Raw genomic sequence first — 19,679 nt, forward strand, 5'->3', positions numbered from 1 at the left:
CATGGGGCGCGTATTTATAATTCTGGCTGATAATTTTATTGCCCTCAGAAGCTTTTTAACCACTTTTTAACCACTTTACCCCCTCCACTTCAACACCATTCATTCAATTCAATTCTGAAATTGAGGAGAGGTTCGTGTATAAATAAATAGTATAGTAAATTTAGTTTAGACCCATAAAATTCATTTTAAATCACTTTTAATTTTTTTATTTGTTTTTTATTTAAAATATTCAATTTTTTATTTAAAATAATACTGGATAACTATGATCCAACTAAGTAAGTTATCTAATATAACTTAAAATCTTATTTATTGTATTTTTTAGATTCCAAAACTATCCCTATTTATAAGTTAATGTATTATTGGGGGGAGAGGGGAGGGGTGTAACTAATGACACACGTTGAATTTGGAAATATCTCTAAATGGTTTGTAATGGATGTTGAAATTAATTTAGAAACTTATTTGAAATTAAATAGTATGCAGAGATTATTATGAGATAATTCATTCAAGGGCTTGTCCAATATAGGTCCCTACAATTTCTATTTCCTATACATATTCTATAAATCTATGTGTAAAACCCAATTTCAAACTTAAATGACCAGTATGATATAAGAGGTCGTAGTATTCCTATGTTTTTACATCATTGCCATCAGACTTTATATTTTATTTATATTTTATTCCAAGCATTTCATTAACTGCCATAATTGTAATTAAAACTCCCTATTAACAGCATATCAATCACCCCATTTCTTTTGATTGCCATTCCCTCTAACATATAGCCCCTTAAAATTGCAAAAAAAAAAAAAAATGTAAATTTGTACATATCCAATAATGTACATATGAAAAAATATAAATATAAAAATATAGGTATATTATTTACCCAAAAAAGTAACAAAAATAGGTCAATTACTTTGTAATTGAAATTTCCGTACATTTTTCATAAATTAAAAATAGATACACAATAATTTATAGAAAATTGGTACGTTGTATAATTGAAATTTATGCACACTTTTTATCAATTAAAAATAGGTACATTACTTAGAAGAAAAAAATAAGTTCATTATACTAGGTAAATTGTTTTACTAGGTATACATTATTAGAGAAAAAAAAAGGTACATTATTTAGAGAGAAAAAATAGGTTCATTATACCAGGTAAATTGTTTTGGGGAAAAAATAGGTACATTATTTTGAGAGAAAAAATAGGTACATTATTTAGAAAAAAATAGGTTACTAGTCGTAATTCATAGAAGGAAAACAACATTAATTCAAAAATAGATTACTCGTCGTAAAATAGATTATTAATACTTTAATGTAGAATTTAATATTTAATTTCAAATAAGTTTCTAAATTAGTTCCTACATCCATTACAACTATTTGGAGATATTTCCAAATTCAACGGGTGTCATTAGTTACACCCCCCATAACACATTAACTTATAAATAGGGGTAGTTTTGGAATCCAAAAAATATAATAAATCAGATTTTAAGTTATATTAGGTAACTTACTTAATTGGATCCTAGTCATCGGGTATTATTTGAAAAAATTGGGTATTTTAGATAGAAAACTAAAAGAAAGGATTGAAGGTGATTTAAAATGAATTTTATAGGTCTAAGCTCAATTTACTATTTTGATAATTAGAGTTTTGGAAATTTCGTATATCCATCGCCATCACAAATGTCTAAGAAATTTAATTAGCTAGGTTTTGTGACAAGTTTATCAGTTAATTGTGACCCTCATTTCTCCGACAAGTGCTACTATATATAAGACAAAAACCGAGGTAGGAACTGTCCCTCTCAGTGGAAGTTGATAATCATAGGGTCAATAAGCCAGTGGATGGACACCACGTGTCCCTCTCATCGTTGTAGAAGGAGGTCCATTTGTAGTGAAAGGGCATGTTGGTCACGAAGAAGCAATCTTTCTGGCACACCTTCTTTATTCATATCGTCCTCTATATATATTGGCCTCCCCCTTTATGGTGTTCCAACAGTTTTCTTGGATTCCAGAATCCCAAACTATACTAATTGTGGGAGTGCTGATCGGGTAGGGTTTCAAACTAAACTAGATGGGGAGGTCACCATGCTGTGAGAAGGTGGGTTTGAAAAAAGGACCATGGACTCCTGAGGAAGACCAGAAGCTCTTGACTTACATCGAACACCATGGCCATGGAAGCTGGCGTGCCTTGCCGCCAAAAGCAGGTAATTATTTTAACTCACAACTAAGAACCCCTTCCCCTTCATTTATAATTCGATCCATTTTTAACTTTGTTTTGGGTGCATGCATGCATGATAAATACATATAGGGCTCCAAAGATGTGGGAAGAGCTGTCGTCTGAGGTGGACCAATTACCTGAGGCCCGACATCAAAAGAGGGAAGTTTAGTTTGCAAGAAGAACAGAGTATCATTCAGCTCCATGCTCTTATCGGAAACAGGTAATCAACGAAACTTTAAATATTATTTTTTTTTCTCTAAACAAAAATGGCAAATATGTCTCCTAATAGCTCAATTTATTTACTAATCTTAGGTGGTCGGCTATAGCAACTCATTTGCCTAAGAGGACGGACAATGAGATCAAGAACTACTGGAACACACATCTCAAGAAGAGACTAACCAAGCTGGGCATCGATCCCATGACCCACAAGCCGAGGCACCACCACGGCTCCGGCAGCGGCCACGCTAAGGACGCTGCCAACATAAGCCACATGGCTCAGTGGGAGAGCGCCCGCCTTGAAGCCGAAGCCAGGCTCGTTAGAGAATCCAAGCTGCAGGTCATCTCCACCACCAACCCCAACCACCTCCTGATCAGCAGCTCCTCCGACGCAACCCATCAAGGTCACGTCATCAACAAAGCTCCGCCGGGTCTGCCGTGTTTGGATGTGCTCAGAGCATGGCAAGGAACATGGTCGACAAAGCCCACGGTTAGAAACGTTAACAGCACAATTATTTCGGGTGGTTCTATGATGTCCATGGACGACCTCGAGTCTCCAACATCCACCTTGAACTTCCCACATATTAACGCACTTAATCCTCCAATGCAAAATGCCGTTAACATTAACGGGCTCAACGAAAATCCTGTGGTTCCATCCGAGGTATTGCAGGACAATGTTAATGTTACATTTGGTTGTATGGATGCTTGTGCTGCTACACTTGCGTGGTTTGTGGAGGAGGGTACGTTAAGGTCAGGGAATGATGAGGAGGTCGGGAATGTGATAATCCCAGCTGGAGTTTCAAATATCATGATGGAGGACTTCACTGATGTTTTGGTTTACAACTCGTCGCTGGCCGGAGAGATCTCTGATAACGGCGGCAGCAACTTTGAGGAGAACAGGAGCTACTGGGACAGTATATACTCAATCTGGTGAACGCTTCACCGTCTGGGTCGCCTGTGTTTTGATTTTTGAAAGTCTAGAGTTAGGAGATGTGACTCAATCGTAGCAGCAATGGTCAATGATTAGTTAGCAACTAATTAAGTTGTAATAAGGAGTAGAGTAGTTGTTTTTTAGTTTTAAATAACAGGTTATCTGATCAACGAAAGAAAGAATGTAACAAGTAATTTAGATGTTATTAATATGGTAGTTCGAAGGTCACAACAAAAATGGATCCGGATTCTTTGCTCTGATTTTCTCTGCCATGATCTGCTTTATTTTTGTTATCCATAAGCCACCCCATTAAAATTTAATCTAAAGAACTTAAAAATTGACACATTATCCTTCAAACAAGAATCAGAGCAGACTGATCCAATAAAAATTCAATTATGTCTATTAAATTGCCATGATAGATTAGTTGGCTGTTAAATTTTTAGCAATATAACCTAAAAAAAGTGATAAATTTCATAATGTGTTTATTTATATAATTTTTATATATAAAAAAAACTCAATAAAAAGTACAGTTCACTCTCCCATACATTTATATTAGATTTTTTTATTACAAATGGTCCATGACGTTTGCAAAATTATTACATTTTATCCCTAATATTTTTTTTGTGACACTGATAATCCTTAAGGTTACTCTTTACACATAAAAATAATCCCTGCCGTTAGCTTCCATCAAATTTTTTATTAAGTTGCTGACGTGGCACATGTGTAGAGCCCACACATCCAATAGTATAAAGTCACGTGGCTTTAAATAAAATAAAATATATTTTAATATTTTAAAACTTAAATCCATAAAAAAGAAAAAGAAAAATACCTACACCCTGCATTCTCACTCTGCCTGCGCACTTCCCCCCTCGCAGACCCACTTTTTGCCTCTCTCTCTCTCCCTACTCTTCCTCCTCTCTCTCTCTCCCTCTCCCTCTCCCTTTGAAATGGTGGAATCTCTTAGCATCTCGTATGATGAGTTCCCTGCCTACAATTTTTGAAATAATCTTCAATGCATTATGGCAATCAGCACAAAGACGAAGATTCTTGATTACCCTAATAGATGAACGAGCTGGGCTGCTGAGGAGGGCATAAGCTACAGCAAGTCTCTCACTATGGGCAAGCAAAGCATCTTCCTTGCCTTCCTGATCTATGTCATGTAACACGAATCTAGTCTCTGGAATGTAACCAGCCTCCTTCATTTGTTCCCTGAAACCCCTAAGTTGAGCATAAATCTTATCATTCTCAGGATGAGATGTATCTCCTGCTCGATATTCATGGACTCGGCTCTTGACTTCTAAAAGATTTTGGGCTGCTAATTTTTTTCTTCTCTTTCTCCTTTACAAGGTCCGAATCTTTTGCAGGAACAAGGCCAGCCTTTGATTGCTCATTTAAGTTTTAAAATGAGAATGCAGGGTGCATGTATTTTTCTTTTTCTTTTTTATGGATTTAAGTTTTAAAATATTTAAAATATATTTTATTTTATTTAAAGCCACGTGGCTTTATACTATTGAATGTGTGGGCTCCACACACGTGCCACGTTAGCAACTTAACAGAAAATTTGACGGAAGCTAACGGCAGAGACTATTTTGATGTGTAGAGGATAATCTTAAAGACCATTAGTGTCACAAAAAAGTTAGGGACGAAATGTGATAATTTCACAAACGTCAGGGACCATTTGTGATAAAAAGCCTTTATTCTATTATTAAGAAAATTTTGTTTGTGTATTGTTTTGAGATATGAAGCCTTATCCATAACCAGAAGACAAAAACTTGTATGAAAAGGGAATAACACTGTTTTGTTATCCTCGACCAATCACAGACTGCCACATGAAAAAATTATCACGCGTGGCATACCGTGATTGGTCGAAAATAGCAAAATAGTGCTATTCCCATTTCATGTTGGTGTTTCTCGACCAGCAAGCTCAACTCTAATTTTCGGGCCTTGAGTTCAAGCCCACCCAAAAGTCAGGCCTCTGTATCTGAGTCTCCAATGGAGAAATCAACCAGTTTGTAGAACCATGATCAGATCAAACAATATAATGAAATTCTAAAAAACTTCATAGCGTTTGGTTTTCGTGTAATGGAAGAATCAGTTATTCTTCAAAATGTGTGAATTTTGCAGTTAGAGACGGATTATCAAAATAGATACATGTCAATGACAGAACATACCAACGTGTTATCGATACATTATTGATCTTTGATATGAAAGTCCTCCGTCGAGAATTCATGTACATGCTAATTCATATTTGAACACACACCCAAATCAGCAAACAATTGATTACATCTGATCCCACGTTGAAAGTAACACAAACATGACAATGAACACATATATTATAAATGAAATCCTGCGCATCTCCTAAACCTTGTAACATCACTCCCTTGTGAAACTGCCATTCCAATCCCAGTCCTTCCCTCAATCCCAACACCTCTATAATACAACCTCCACTCATCTTCTTCCCCATCCATCTGAACCAAACATGGAGATCCAACCCCTTTGGTATCCCATCCACAATCCTCAGAGGCCTTCAAAACCACCTCATCATCCTTCAGCCTTGTCCAATCCTTCAACCCATCTGGGGACACAGCCAAACCAATGCTCCTCCCACCATCACCACCAACACCTTCATATGCCATCAAATACTCCCCATCTTTCCTGTTCCTCACTACACATGGATTCATTGCTCCCAACTCATCAAAGTAACCACTTCTTCCTCCCCCTATTATTTTCCCCAATTTCACCCACTTAATCCCATCCCTTGATCTTGCCATCCCAATTGAGTAGTTTCCCATCTCCAAATCAAATGAATGGTAATACATTCTAAGATCACCACTTTCATGGAAAACAACATGAGGTGCAGCAATGAATGAAGAATCCCACTCTCCTTGCAACCCCACATCAAACAGAGCCCCACTGTGATGCTCCCCTTCAATTCTAGCCCAATGCCTCCCATCTTGACTAATTGCCAAACCAGGCAAAGACTTGAAAATCTTCCCAATCCCACCATTTTTATCAAGAAGGAACCTTTCTGGGTTCTCCAAATTGATTTCTTGAGAATGATTATAAATATTCTCTGCCTCCTCAGCACTGTAGCCAGTGTAATAGAGCCAATAAACAGCACTGGAAGCTCTGACCTTTGAACTGGACATGACCACTACCTCAGAAGGCCTAATGCTCTGAGTATCAAATGCCCACCAATCTTTGCCGCAATTGATCACCGCACCCACATCCTGGCTCGATTGAACTTGTCCAACTCCTCGTTCCCAATGAACCCCATTGCTTGAAACTGCTAATCCAATCGAATCCGAACCTGGGTTTGGATTTGAACTGGACTTCCCATAGTACCACATGTACCATCTCTCTTCCTCGTCACCCAGGAACCTCTTCACAACTGGTGACCCAACTTCTGCACTGTCCCATGAATTTTCAAAGCCCAAACCCAACACCAATCCTTTGGTATTAGAAGAAGAAAATGAGGTTGATATAGGAGAAGAGAGTGCATCATTTGAAAAGGGCGTTGATGGGTTTGTCGGTTCTGAATTTAAATTGGGTTCAACGGTCGAATTCTGTTCTTTCTCGTTGTCAGTTGTGTCGGTGTCTGGCTTTATGGAGCATCGAGTTATCAGAGAAATGGCTCTGCTTCTAGGGTTAGAGTTTGGGAGACAGAGAGCGTGTACGTTTGGTTTAGTGTGAGGAATTGGAGAGGTTAATGTAGTCGGGTGGGTAGCTATTCTTTGGGTAATTGGAGTTGCAAAAAAGTTAACGGCTTTCATTGTTGTAGCAGAAGCTGCTGCTAGTGATGCTGCATCCATGGCTGCCAAGGAGGAGGAGGAGGAGCTCTGTGATAGTGGATTAGGTGATGTATGAGCTGCTGAGACCAATTAAATGCGGACACGTTTTCAAAATTGAAAGGCTCTGAGTTCGGGAGAGACAGAGTTCAAATGAGCCAGAGCCACAATTTCAGTTTTGATGATACACTTCTTATTTTATTCTCTTTCGTAACCAAAGTAAAGGGTTCGTCATGCCTGTCTTTTTCAAAGGCGTAAAGCGAAGTGTTTTCTGAAGAATAACATCTTTCGTCGATCTTGACCATCGGAACAGTGAAAGGAGAAAGTATTGGTGCATTGCATTTACAATGGTTACTGCTTTGATCACCATTATATTTACACAAACTTTATTTTTATTTATTTAAAATATTAACAAAAAGTAATAAAGGCAAGATGTTCTTGCACCATGAACACAAGGAAGGTATATGGAGTGATCTTTTTGACTCCTTTTACCGCCAGCCACTTCAATGATCAATTGAAATAGCCCGCAAATTGATTTCCAAATTGGTAAATTATACATTGCTAAATATAGTTTGAGTCAAATTCCAAATGGGCCTAATTTTTCATTCAATCGATCACTACAAGGAAGGTATATGTTATTTTCTAATTCGCGGAATATCTTTTATGTCGATTATCAGTTTTTTTTTTCTTTTGAATTATTTAATTTATGTCGTTTAGAACTTATATGAGCTATTCCAAACATTGAAATTTTCAATTTCTGTCATTTACAAAATTTAATATATATAAATTTAAATACTGAAATCTTCAATTACCAGAAATTGAAATAATAGAAATCTAAATTTCGTTATTTCAAAATTTTATGTAATTTTAAATTCTTTCCTCCAAACATAGCATAACGTAATTCCTCCAAATTTATACGTTAAAACTTATACCTGAGGCCAGGGTGTGCAGAGATGATTTTTGGGTGTCCAGGGATATCACTAGCCGTCATCTTAAGCACACGTGTCCTTCCCAAATTAAGAAGATGGGGTCCAATTTCTTGATGAATATTCTAAGGCCCGGCTAAAATAAACCAAACAATATTTGGGCCCATTCATTATGAGGTCCAAAAACAAAGAGGGCAAATTGTTAATATGCCACAAATTGGAGGGCAAACCCATCAACCCCTCATCTCTGCTCTAGTCTAAAAAAATCTCCGAAGTCGAGGCCGTCGTCACTCGAGCAGCAAAGGCAGCTGAACTGAACCCTCCGCAGTCAAAACTCCACATCGGTAAGATTTAAGAAATTAATTTGATCAAAGATCTTTATTGGGTTTGTTAATTCGCTTGTTAATTTTGTAAAAGTGTAATTCTTTAGGTTAATTAATCAAAAAGATGGGGAAGGACGCGAAGGCAGGAGGCAAAGGGAAGGGAAAGCAAGCGGCGGGTGGCAGCGACGAGGCTGGCTCTAAAGGAAAGGGAAAATCTGGGAAGTCTTCTGATGGGCTGGGCACTTGCACTTACGTGAAAGCAAGGCACGTACTTTGTGAAAAGCAAGGGAAAATCAACGAAGCCTACAAGAAGTTGCAGGATGGTTGGCTTGAAAATGGCGACAAAGTGCCTCCTGCTGAGTTCGCGAAGGTAGCAGCCGAGTACTCGGAGTGCCCATCTGGGAAGAAAGGTGGCGATCTTGGGTGGTTCCCTCGTGGCAAGATGGCAGGCCCTTTTCAAGAGGTGGCTTTTGCTACCCCAATTGGGGCTACCAGTGCGCCTTTCAAATCCACGTATGTGTTTCCAAGTTCCAATCTTTCAAATTTTTTAAAGCTACCATTTTGGCCAATTGGTTAGATTGCCCTGTTTGCATAGCTAATTAGCAATATCTGTGCTGTTGGTAATAGATTGGATTGGATTAAATTATAGGGCATAACCCATGTTGTAGGCAACATCAGTTTGCCTATTGATTGTGGTTGGCTGCCTACCATTTGAAGAATCATTTGTAATTCATGCCACTCCATAGATCTTGTTTTGAGTAGTGATATGTACTGTTGGATTATCTGCTTAAAGATATCCTAATGTTGAACTCTAATTGTGCTCACTGCCAACACAGATAGCTGATTTTGTTGTTTTGGGAAATTGTGCAGGCATGGCTACCATATTATCTTGTGCGAAGGCAGAAAGAATTAAGACCTTGATTTCTGACGGAGCAAGTCCGGAACTTTGGCCATATGAATGATGTTTACTAGTTAGATACTGGTTTGTATTTTGGGCATTATGTTTTATGACTGGTGTGAAATCCTACTCTCTCCTTCTCTCTCATGGTTGCCTCTTTTTTTTACCCTCTCCCATGCCAGTGATGGGACTGTTGCAACATGTTTTGTTCAATAATATTTATATTTTTCGATCTAGGCAAATGATAATTTCCTGTTTACTGATATGATCAAATGCAATCCATAAGAAACATGTGTATAATGACTCTTTGATTCATTTGGTATCATGATAGTTAAAATGGTAGTTTCAATTTTGGAAGTGGTATGTTGATGGGTAGATGGCAGATGAAAAGGATGAGCTGTCTTTCACTGGGAAAAGCATACATTCAATAAGGTACATTAAATCATAGTTAAATCCATATCCAGGCATTCAGCTCTCTTCTAACAAGCAACAATGGCAGTGCAAAGTAAAGAATACTTGATTTACATTCAATAGCAAAGTCATTCTACCACATAACTCTATCAACAATCTGATCCAAAACAAAATGACTTTGTCGCATGACATTCCATAAAAACAGCAGCTACAACTGATCATGAGATTCATGACTCCCGACTATCTTAAGGCCCCAGCTCATATCCTCGCAATGTCTCACATGAGGTACAAGCGCACCTGTATCAACCCCTCTCTTTGCTTTGCAGTCATAAAATGGGGGAGCATGGAAACAAGGCTCCATCGACATGACCTGATGGCAAGGCGGATTAGGCATTGTTTGATTTTCGGGCTTGTACAGAATCCATGGCTTCAGGCCACCAAGACCTTGAGCCACATATCCGAACGTTGACCATGCACTTGTGACCAACACATCACACAAACTCAGGAGATACATTTCAGCCCAAGCTTTTCTGTCATGCAGATTCTTATCTGTCTGCTGATGCCCTTCATGGCTTGGCTGAAAAACCCCAATTAAGTCCCCATTCACAGTTGGGTGTTCCCAGTACATATTTCTCATATTCTCAGAGTATCCTGAGGTTAAAGATGTAATTAGCACCGATTTCAGTTTTGGGATCCCCGATGGCGCTGTGACAACGGGTTTTTGCTTATCCACTTGAGGCAGCAATTTCTCCTTGAAAACACAGGCATAAATTTGATTCATCACATGCTGACGTGGGCTAGGGCCTGACTCAAAAGTTCTAACTTGAATGCCAATCCTTTCATCTGCCTTTGCTAAGTGAGCTTGATAGTACCTTGTGATTAGCCCCCATACATGATTTGAGGGGTGGAAAAGATACCTACCCAGGTGGTGGAAAACAGTTTCCTTCTCTGGGAACAGCTTTTCAAGTTCTTGCTCAAAAGAGGGCATCAAGAAAAGTGATGGGACAAAGTAGTTATCTGTTCTCATTATCAACCAAGGGACTTTCCCAGTAAGACTTTGATATTCATCGCAGAAAAAAAGCTTATCTTGCTCATCATAATCATGAGCCAGATGGAGATAGAGAAATAATGGCACAAATTCTGATGAAGTGTTTTTCTTGTTTTTCAACATGTTCCCATAACAATGAGGAGATTTCTGATCAAATTTGTTGAATTTTTCTTTAATGGAGAAGTCTTTAGAGAGCAACCATGAGTTTTCAGGAAATGGTTCACAGAAGAGATCGGCCATGTCCTTCCCAGGGTCAACAAGTAGGACTCTGTTTGTGAGCAGAGCATAGAGGAAAGCAGAGGTTATGGTCAGTATCTTGTTCCCCAAGCCACTGTAAGATATCCAAACCACATACTTACACTCTGATGAACCACCAACACTACTGTTGCCCTGATCACTAGACTTGAGTCGTGCCATTGCTGTTTTGTAGGATTTGGTATGGGGTCCACATTTTTTATGAAGATGTTCATAATTTCGTAGTCTAGAGAGAAGATAAGAAGATGGTTTGTGGGGTGAAATTTTTCGGTATAAATTGGATTGGTACCTACTCAGGCAAGAGCCTTCATCGAACCCAGAAGCAATTAGTCCATCGTGTAGCGTGTCTTTGGGCATCTGGGTGTGGTCAGAGAAACCATCTTCTGCACATTGTAATTGTAAAACCAGAAAACAAACAAAATGAGAGTGAAATGGCTAAAAAGATGGAATTTTGATCGTAACCCACTTTCCACAGCAGAACCAAATTATAAATATTATTGCATGTAGAAAACAGAAAACGAAAAATTCAACGTATGAGATTTTGTTATTTCTTCTCTTACATTTTTTTCTCAGCCGCCAAACGCAGAAAAGAAAAGTCAAACAATTGAAGGATATTGAGAATTTGAATATGGTTACCGGAGTTGGATGAAGAGGTGTCGTTAGGAGTGAGTCTTTGTATAACTCTGGCGTCTGCGAAGCCTTTGATCCGATCGGGAGGTGGGCTGCGAAGGACGAGAGAGAGAGTGACCAGAACAGGGAGAGAGACCAAAAGAGCCGCCAATATCTTCATCAAATTCATTGTAGTAATTAGCCCGGATTTCAATGGGGCGACCAGAGTGGCTAAGATGGTATTATACGGTGATATTCGCCTCCTGCTCCTGGATACACTCAGATCCATTAATAAATCAGAATCTCTCTCTGCAATTGGATTTCAACATGACATGGTTGACAAGCACCGTATCTCTGCCTGGATTCTTTTCATTAATGAGCCCAGAGAGAGAGAGAGAGAGAGAGAGAGAGAGAGAGAGAGAGAGAGAGATGGAGCTGTGTTGTGATGTGTTGTTGAGGAGGAGGAGGAGGAGGAGGAGGAGGGAGGAGTTTGGACTGGGAAGACTGTTTCGGGGTTGGCGGTTAAATTCTTAGAAAAGAGCGGGTTTCGTTTCGTCTTCAACACTCCAAACGTGGCAGTCTGGCACATTTCATTCTCCTTAGGCAGATCCCAGCCGCAGGTAGTTTCATTTGAATTTTCTGTGCCAATAAAAGTCAATATATTTAAATTTTTTTGCCGAAAATATTTAACAAAAAACAATACTCTTTCCACATAACGAATGCAAAATACTGCAATCATTTTATTTTGGCTTTGGGCCTTGAACCTGGAAAATAATCAAAGAGGAAAATGCTGCTATCAAAGTAAATTCTTATTATGGCAGAAGATCTTCTCAAATATATGCATAATTTATGGGATGCCATCTAAAATATCATTGTTATGATCTAACAAGAAACCAAAACAAAAACTAAATTACTTAACTAAGTCAATCATTCCATTCGATTAGTTAGGTCGGATTCCAAGTGTTACATTTACTGAAACACATTCAATTAATATAATCGTAAATAGATTTGTCAAAAACTGCGTGTTGTTGACTTATTCACTTCCTCAATCGTTGTAATTTATTGGAGATTATACTAAGTTACCAACACGTGATGTTATTAATTCATTCATATTATAATATGTATATCTATATATTAATATCATATTTTAAGTTTGGAATAATTCTCAAGTATATTTGTCACATCACCGCATGGTAATGTAACGATCACACCTTTCAATTTCGGAATGCATAGCATTCATGGTTATGTGTGCAATTAAATGATAGTATATGTATCACAATGAATCTGAGGCATGCGTTGCATGCATACAACGGTGGTGATGCATGTAAGTTTATCTCAAGTTTCATTTAAATAAGTTACGTTTATCTTCATTTTGCTCTCTCCCATTATCGTTTAATCATAAGAAATTTTATTTTGATGATGCATAACCCAGAATGGATGCAAAGCCCAAGAAAAACAAGCAGAGAACAGTCACAGCCCAGAATGGTATGAGTTGGATCATCTCAGCCCAGTGGAGTGGTTCAGAAGACAAGACAAAAACGATGAGGTCACAGAGACAAAGCCCAAAAAGCCCAAGCTTAAGTTGGCGAGTTTACTCATGAATAACGAATGGCGGTGCTAAAGAACGGCGGCGGAGGGAAACATCGCCCACATCAACGTCCCCTGGATTTTGGGCATTATTTTATCTTTTATTTTTACCAACATAAAACACGCAACGCTGAAGCTGAGGCTGAGGCTGGCGCTGATGAGGGAGCATCTCTTTGCAAAATTGCATGTGGGTAATCCCGAGGGCACCACCGACCGCATCATCAATGCCAGACGTTACGCTTCACACACAAAATTACAATGCAACAAAAATAAATACAGGCTGCTGCTTTTCAAGAGCAAGCCACCCAACTCTCCAATGGTTACCGTGATGACGCGTGTAGAAACTGTTTCTTTTTCTCATTCTGCTGTGTCACGGGCCTGTATGTTATGTGTTCTTTACTTTTATTTTCTGCATATTATATATGTATATATATAGCTGCATAACCGACGTCACTCGGTGTGACTCTAGCTCTCTGGCGTGGCAACTTGGAGACGAAGAAAGAGGTGGGGAAATGGCGGTTTCGTAGATGGGTCTCTGAGAAAAACCCATCTGCCTGCATTAATTCTTAGTTGGGGTTTAAGTAAATGAAAAGTGAAGGTATATTTAACATTACTTTATTAATTTTACTCTCACTTTCTTCATCAACTTCTTTGGTACTTGATGATTTGACTCGCTCTATGTGGGTGCACGTGTAACTTATAAACAAATTACTGCAGTAAATAAACTAATGAGATTGTATTGAGTTCATTCTCTCATTGGGTTTTTTTGCTTAACTCCATTTTGTCAATGTTCTGCTTTATCTGCTTCATGAAGATTTGCTCTGTTGGTTCAGAAGAGCTTTTTTTTTTTTTCTGTAACATAAGCACTTCTGCAATCAACCATCAAGAAAGATGAAATTCGGGAAAGAGTTCAAGAAGAAAATGGTGCCTGAGTGGGCAGAAGCCCACATGGATTATAATGGTCTCAAGAGGATACTAAGGGAGCTCAGAGAATACAAGCAGAGGAAGCACTCTAGAGACTTATTAGACCACAAAATTGCTGCTGTTGGTGCTCCTCCTCCTAACAGAATCATCAGTGGAATAGAGCTACAAAGTAGCAGTCTCCAGAACACTAATGAAGATATCGAGGACCAAGTGATAGATGTCAACACATTGCACGGAGATGGTTGCAGGCAGTTTTACAAGACCAAGTTCCTGAGGCAGTCTGAAGAGGGTGGAGAAATTGAGGTAACATTCTTCAAAAAACTCGACGAAGAGCTCAACAAGGTCAATACTTTTTACAAGGACAAGGTGGAGGAGGTGAAGCAAGAAGCAAATCATTTGGATAAACAAATGGAGGCTTTGGTTGCACTCAGGATTAAGGTGAAGAAGCCAAAACAATATGGTTCTAATTCAAAGGGACATAGGAATTCTGCAGTGCCGCTGACAAGTAATAAGTCAAGTGCAGCTGACGCTTCAGGTAAATGCAGAAGTAAGATCATTTTGTGCTATATATGCATGTATATGCTAGATAGAAGACTTGCAAGCTGTGAAAATATAACACTTAATCACTGAAACTGGATGGTTTTCTTTGGGATTAACACTTAATCAGGAGTGGTTAATTATGAAGTTCTGGTTGATGATCACAGTAAAATATTTGTCAATTAGATCATCTAGTTAATTATTACAAATTAAAATTTCGTGCCAAATGTGCAGGAAATGAGCCTATGGGTTTGACATCTGAAAGTAAGCAGCATCAGCGAGAACCGAGCCCCGGTCCTTCAGAAGTCAATCCAACCCAAATAAAAAATCCTGGTAGTGATGACAGAGAGGTGTTGAATATCTATGACTACAGAGAAGATCCTCTGGAGGTTCTTGAGCATGTGAAGATTAAGAATACACTTGAATCTCCAATATCAACCATAAAAGGTGTTTTTAAAGACTCCAGAGAAGAAGAGTTGAGCTTTGGTAAAGAGGAGCTGAAGAGAGTGGAAGAACGACTAAGAGCTGTGTTCATTCAATTTTACCATAAGCTTCAACTGCTTAAGCACTACAGGTGATAAAAAGTTATTGTGTCAGCATGCCTTCAACTTTGGATACATTTTCTTGTCTTTGTTTGGGTTGTCCAAGTATTATGTACTTACACTTTTGCAAATGGATGAAACAGTTTTATGAACCTCTCAGCATTTTCGAAGATTATGAAAAAGTATCAGAAGGTAAGACATACACTTCAAACCTAATTGTGTCAGAATTCTGCGTATCTCCTCTTGAAACAAAGTATTCTGATGAAAAATCCATTCCAATAACCACAGATCACATCAAGGGGAGCAGCCAGATCATACATGCTAATAGTCGATAACTCCTACCTTGGCAGTTCTGATGAGGTTTGTCATATGTATTTGCTGATCTTCTGTTGTTAATCATTTCAGCATTCATAATTCAATATATGCAATTATTTTATGAATATCTTCTATTCAGTTACTGTTGCGTTACATTTATTTATAGGTTACAAACCTCCTGGAGAGGGCGGAGGCTACCTTCATACAAAACTTTTCAAACTCAAATCGCAGGGAAGGTATGAAGTCATTGAGACCAAAAGCAAAAAGAGAAAAGCATGCCGTAACATTTTTCTCCGGTAAGTATTGGTAATGCCAATTAACCTTTTTGATCAACCATTTTATACAAAGATGACTGCGCAACATGTTTTTCCAGTGCTTTATGCAAGTAATTTAAGTGTGAAAAGGAGGATTTCTGTCAGTGTCACTAATTAATTCCTATTTTATTTTGACTTTCAGGTTTCTTTTGTGGTTGCTCAATTGCACTAATGGTTGCTATTATATTAAGAATGGAAGCTCGAAAACTAATGGATAAGGAGAAGGGTGCACAATATATGAAAAATATTTTCCCACTCTACAGGTAATCAATAGCCCTCTGGTATTCTACTATGAAAAGTTTTACTATTCATTTTACCTGTATTTTCTCTAACACGTAACGTAAGTGGGTTTCCTTGCAGTTTATTTGGATACATCACTATACACATGCTCATGTATGCAGCAGATATATACTTCTGGAGGCGTTATCGAGTCAACTATGCCTTTATATTTGGTTTCAAGAAAGGAACTGAGTTGGGTTACCGAGAAGTTTTCCTCCTTAGCTCTGGTCTTGCAGTACTTGCATTGGGTGGTCTCCTGGCAAACTTACACTTGGACATGGACTCAAGTGCTGAAATATACAAGACACTCACTGAATTGGTTCCTTTGGGCTTACTTATTGTAAGATTTTTAAAAGTAGCTGAAGTTTTCTTTGTGGAATCCTTTAAGCTTGATTTTCAAAATTTATTTCTGCTGCGTAATCTTTTTTTAAACTGAAGTAAAGCCTGGTGCCTTTGTTTTAAAACTTCCTTAGTTTGTGCAAATTACAGTGTTACCTTTCTCTGTGCAGTTGGTCCTTGCCATCACCTTCTGCCCTTTCAACATCATATACCGTTCAAGTCGTTTCTTCTTCATTCGGTGCTTATTCCGCTGCATAGGTGCCCCTCTTTACCCGGTAATGCATGGGGAAACAATCCAAATAGATATAAGTAGACAATGGAGCTAAATATAAATAAGTCTTACCCTTTTTTTTGCAGGAGACAAGTCCAGACTTTTTCTTGGCAGACCAGCTTACTAGCCAGGTTTTAAAGCTTCCTTGTACCTTTATTGGCTTCAATTAGTAATAACTTATGAAGCAATTTTTACTGAGATCTTTGATTCTGTTTGGTCTCAGGTGCAAGCCTTAAGGAGTTTTGTGTTATACATTTGCTACTACGGTTTGGGAGAATACTCAAGGAGGCAAAGCAAGTGCCATAGTCATGGTGTCTACAATACTTTATATTTCATTATTGTTGTCATACCATTTTGGATGCGCTTCCTAAAGGTCTCATTACATTTTTACTTTCTAGTATGTTTTGAGGCGTGTGCTACTTTTGTCCATGATGGAAAAGTATACGGAGATAGATAGTATCACTATATTTTAGCTTACAGTTTTCATACTAATCATTGAAAAATCACCTCTTCTGTGCGGCGAAAAGATGAACTGACAGATAGCATATGTTGTCTTGCAGTGCATACGTCGATTTTGTGAAGAAAAGGATGTGAAGCACATGCGCAATGGTTTAAAATACTTCTCAACAATTGTTGCAGTTATTATAAGAACTGCTTATGAACTAAAAAAGGGAAAGACATCCTGGATGGTGTTGGCTTTGATATGCTCGGCTGTTGCAACAACAATGAATATGTATTGGGACATTGTAATAGACTGGGGCCTTCTGCGAACAAAATCAAAGAACAAGTATTTGAGAGATAGACTTCTAGTTTCACACAAGATCATATACTTTGCAGCCATGGTAATGCAAGCGACTGATGAATTCTAGAGTGATGTGGTTTTATGTAACAGTTTCTGCTATTAATTCAATATGCTTATGGGAATCCATTTCAGGTCTTGAATGTAGTATTGCGACTTGCTTGGATGCAGTTGGTGTTGGAATTTAAACTGACTACCGTTCATAAAATGACAATATCAACCATCATCGCCTTCCTAGAGGTCATTCGTCGTGGCATCTGGAGCTTCTTCAGGTATTTTTTTTCCTCATGAAATTCAACATTGAGACTTTCTACAGTTTTGAAATGTATATTTTGGGAAAGCCTTGACCAATTAACGTGTACAATTCAATCAGATTAGAGAACGAACACCTAAACAATGTAGGCGAGTACCGCGCTTTCAAGTCCGTCCCTCTTCCTTTCAGTTACTACGATGAGGACGCAGAAAAAGATGACTGAACATGATACAATCTGCCTCCCATCATGCACCAGATCAGAGTGTAATCTGCAGTGTTGAGAGCTTCCACAATTCTGTACTGCTAGCCTTCGGTGATGGGGAAGAAGACGGTTTAGGCATGCCAGGTAAATCATTAAGATGCAACAAACAAACAACACAAGTATGTCCTGTGGTTGATTTTTGGCAATACCCAATTAGCATAGGCTCATATGGAATTGCCTTGTTCGTTTTTTATCCTGAACAAAACTTCTCTGGTTCGTGTTCATATGAAATTGTATATATGGAAGTTTACGACACGGAGGTTGGAACTATTCTAATTCTAGATAAGGTCAACTATCAAAATTTTCTAGATAAGGTCAATACCCAATTAGCATTTACGATTTTCCCATACCAAAAAAAAAAATAAAAAAGACTAAAAGAATTACAAATGCAACTGCATTCATTAATAAATAATTTAAAATAACAGGGAAGATTCACTATTATATCCAATATAGGGGACTAATTTTTTTATTTAAAAACCCTATATGAAATGGACTTTAGAAACACACATAAAACTCATTTATAATATAACAAAGAAGCTTCTAACTTCTTATAAATAACAAAACTGCCATCAATTTCTTAAAACAAATTCAACCCTCAAACCACATTTAGAAAAAAAAGTGGCACATATAAAAAAAAGATTGGCTTGGTCTTACATCTACCGGTAGAGTAGAAGATCGAAAGGGACGGGATCATCATCATGGCCCTTTTCTTGTTTCTTTTGTTTGTGTCCGGTCCGTTGTGTGTGTTTTTTTTAAGGCTTATCCGGGGGCTGCTGCTCTGGGGCATCCAATTCTTCTTCTTTCTTTTGCTGCTGATCTCATAACAAGAGCAGCTCCTTCTTGTTCAGGGTCATAAGATGAGAGATCTTCCTCCGATTCCGAGAAAGCGGATTGGATCGAGAGGCAATGCCTATGCCTCTTCTTTATCGATAGGATAATTTGCATATAGAAGATCAACATGAGAGTTTGTTTTCCATTCCTTCCCATGTCTTTCTTGGTTGGGCCAACCCAACTGGCGATTTTAGTTCCGTCTTGGATAAAACCCAAAACACTCAATAGGGCATCAAAATAATTTAATAATAAAAATTAAATTCAATAAAGTTAGCTGTCATATTTTGGATTTTTTTGAGTTTGTTTATGGAAATTAGTGTAGGGTTTATCTAAATCACTAGTGCTAAGAATGAGTATATAAATATCTCAAAAAACAAGGGGGGCAAAAGATGAAAAATCAAAGGTTGCAGCTTGTTGCCTCACAAAAGGCCAACACTGATTCTGATTTCCATTCTTTGTAAATTGTAGTTTCTTTGGCTACTCATGTTTGTCTTGATCTTCATCATAGTTGAAGGGCAATGGCACTGACTTGAACGCCCTGTACTTGCCAACATTGTTCAGATGCTCATTCTCCAACCTGAAAAAACTCCATATCCCACGACGGATTATTTCCAAGCTGGCCACAACCGCAACCATTGTTTGTCCATGCATGAAAGAAACATCGAAACCCAAAACAGTTTGCAACCAGGCAAATCTCAGCAACACATTTAACAGCTGCATTGTTTTGTCCAAAACTAGTCAGAAAATACTAAGCACAACCTGCAATTGATCAAGTTGGTTCTTGCCTGAACGTGTGTTTCACATTGCAATATAAG

The 19,679-nt window shown here is 38.2% G+C and overlaps 5 protein-coding genes across 5 annotated transcripts; 3 read left to right on the plus strand and 2 right to left on the minus strand.

Moving 5' to 3' along the window:
• The first annotated feature begins 1,807 nt into the window (after positions 1-1,807).
• LOC117614333 (transcription factor MYB16-like) lies at positions 1,808-3,611 on the plus strand. Its single transcript, XM_034343116.1, has 3 exons — positions 1,808-2,192; positions 2,297-2,426; positions 2,519-3,611. The coding sequence occupies exons 1-3, from the start codon at positions 2,060-2,062 to the stop codon at positions 3,354-3,356; spliced, it is 1,101 nt and encodes a 366-aa protein (XP_034199007.1). The 5' UTR covers positions 1,808-2,059; the 3' UTR covers positions 3,357-3,611.
• Positions 3,612-5,562: 1,951 nt separating this feature from the next.
• On the minus strand, positions 5,563-7,330 carry LOC117614553. The gene has a single exon (XM_034343406.1). The coding sequence runs from the start codon at positions 7,163-7,165 to the stop codon at positions 5,687-5,689; it is 1,479 nt and encodes a 492-aa protein (XP_034199297.1). The 5' UTR covers positions 7,166-7,330; the 3' UTR covers positions 5,563-5,686.
• A 946-nt stretch (positions 7,331-8,276) lies between these two features.
• Positions 8,277-9,553, plus strand: LOC117613263 (peptidyl-prolyl cis-trans isomerase NIMA-interacting 4). Its single transcript, XM_034341885.1, has 3 exons — positions 8,277-8,411; positions 8,498-8,903; positions 9,261-9,553. The coding sequence occupies exons 2-3, from the start codon at positions 8,515-8,517 to the stop codon at positions 9,301-9,303; spliced, it is 432 nt and encodes a 143-aa protein (XP_034197776.1). The 5' UTR covers positions 8,277-8,411; positions 8,498-8,514; the 3' UTR covers positions 9,304-9,553.
• A 202-nt stretch (positions 9,554-9,755) lies between these two features.
• Positions 9,756-11,933, minus strand: LOC117615087 (galactoside 2-alpha-L-fucosyltransferase-like). Its single transcript, XM_034344090.1, has 2 exons — positions 11,639-11,933; positions 9,756-11,385 (listed from the first exon to the last, which is right to left on the minus strand). Exons 1-2 carry the CDS (start codon positions 11,898-11,900, stop codon positions 9,908-9,910), a joined length of 1,740 nt encoding a protein of 579 aa, XP_034199981.1. The 5' UTR covers positions 11,901-11,933; the 3' UTR covers positions 9,756-9,907.
• Positions 11,934-14,089: 2,156 nt separating this feature from the next.
• Positions 14,090-18,323, plus strand: LOC117614611 (phosphate transporter PHO1 homolog 10-like). The gene is made up of 13 exons (XM_034343480.1): positions 14,090-14,657; positions 14,894-15,233; positions 15,345-15,393; positions 15,490-15,561; positions 15,683-15,812; positions 15,973-16,093; positions 16,191-16,449; positions 16,619-16,723; positions 16,806-16,850; positions 16,943-17,092; positions 17,280-17,561; positions 17,654-17,790; positions 17,892-18,323. The coding sequence occupies exons 1-13, from the start codon at positions 14,090-14,092 to the stop codon at positions 17,992-17,994; spliced, it is 2,361 nt and encodes a 786-aa protein (XP_034199371.1). The 3' UTR covers positions 17,995-18,323.
• Positions 18,324-19,679: the final 1,356 nt, after the last annotated feature.

The sequence above is a fragment of the Prunus dulcis genome, chromosome 1 (genome assembly GCF_902201215.1).
Source record: "Prunus dulcis chromosome 1, ALMONDv2, whole genome shotgun sequence".
NCBI classification, from domain to species: Eukaryota; Viridiplantae; Streptophyta; class Magnoliopsida; order Rosales; family Rosaceae; genus Prunus; species Prunus dulcis.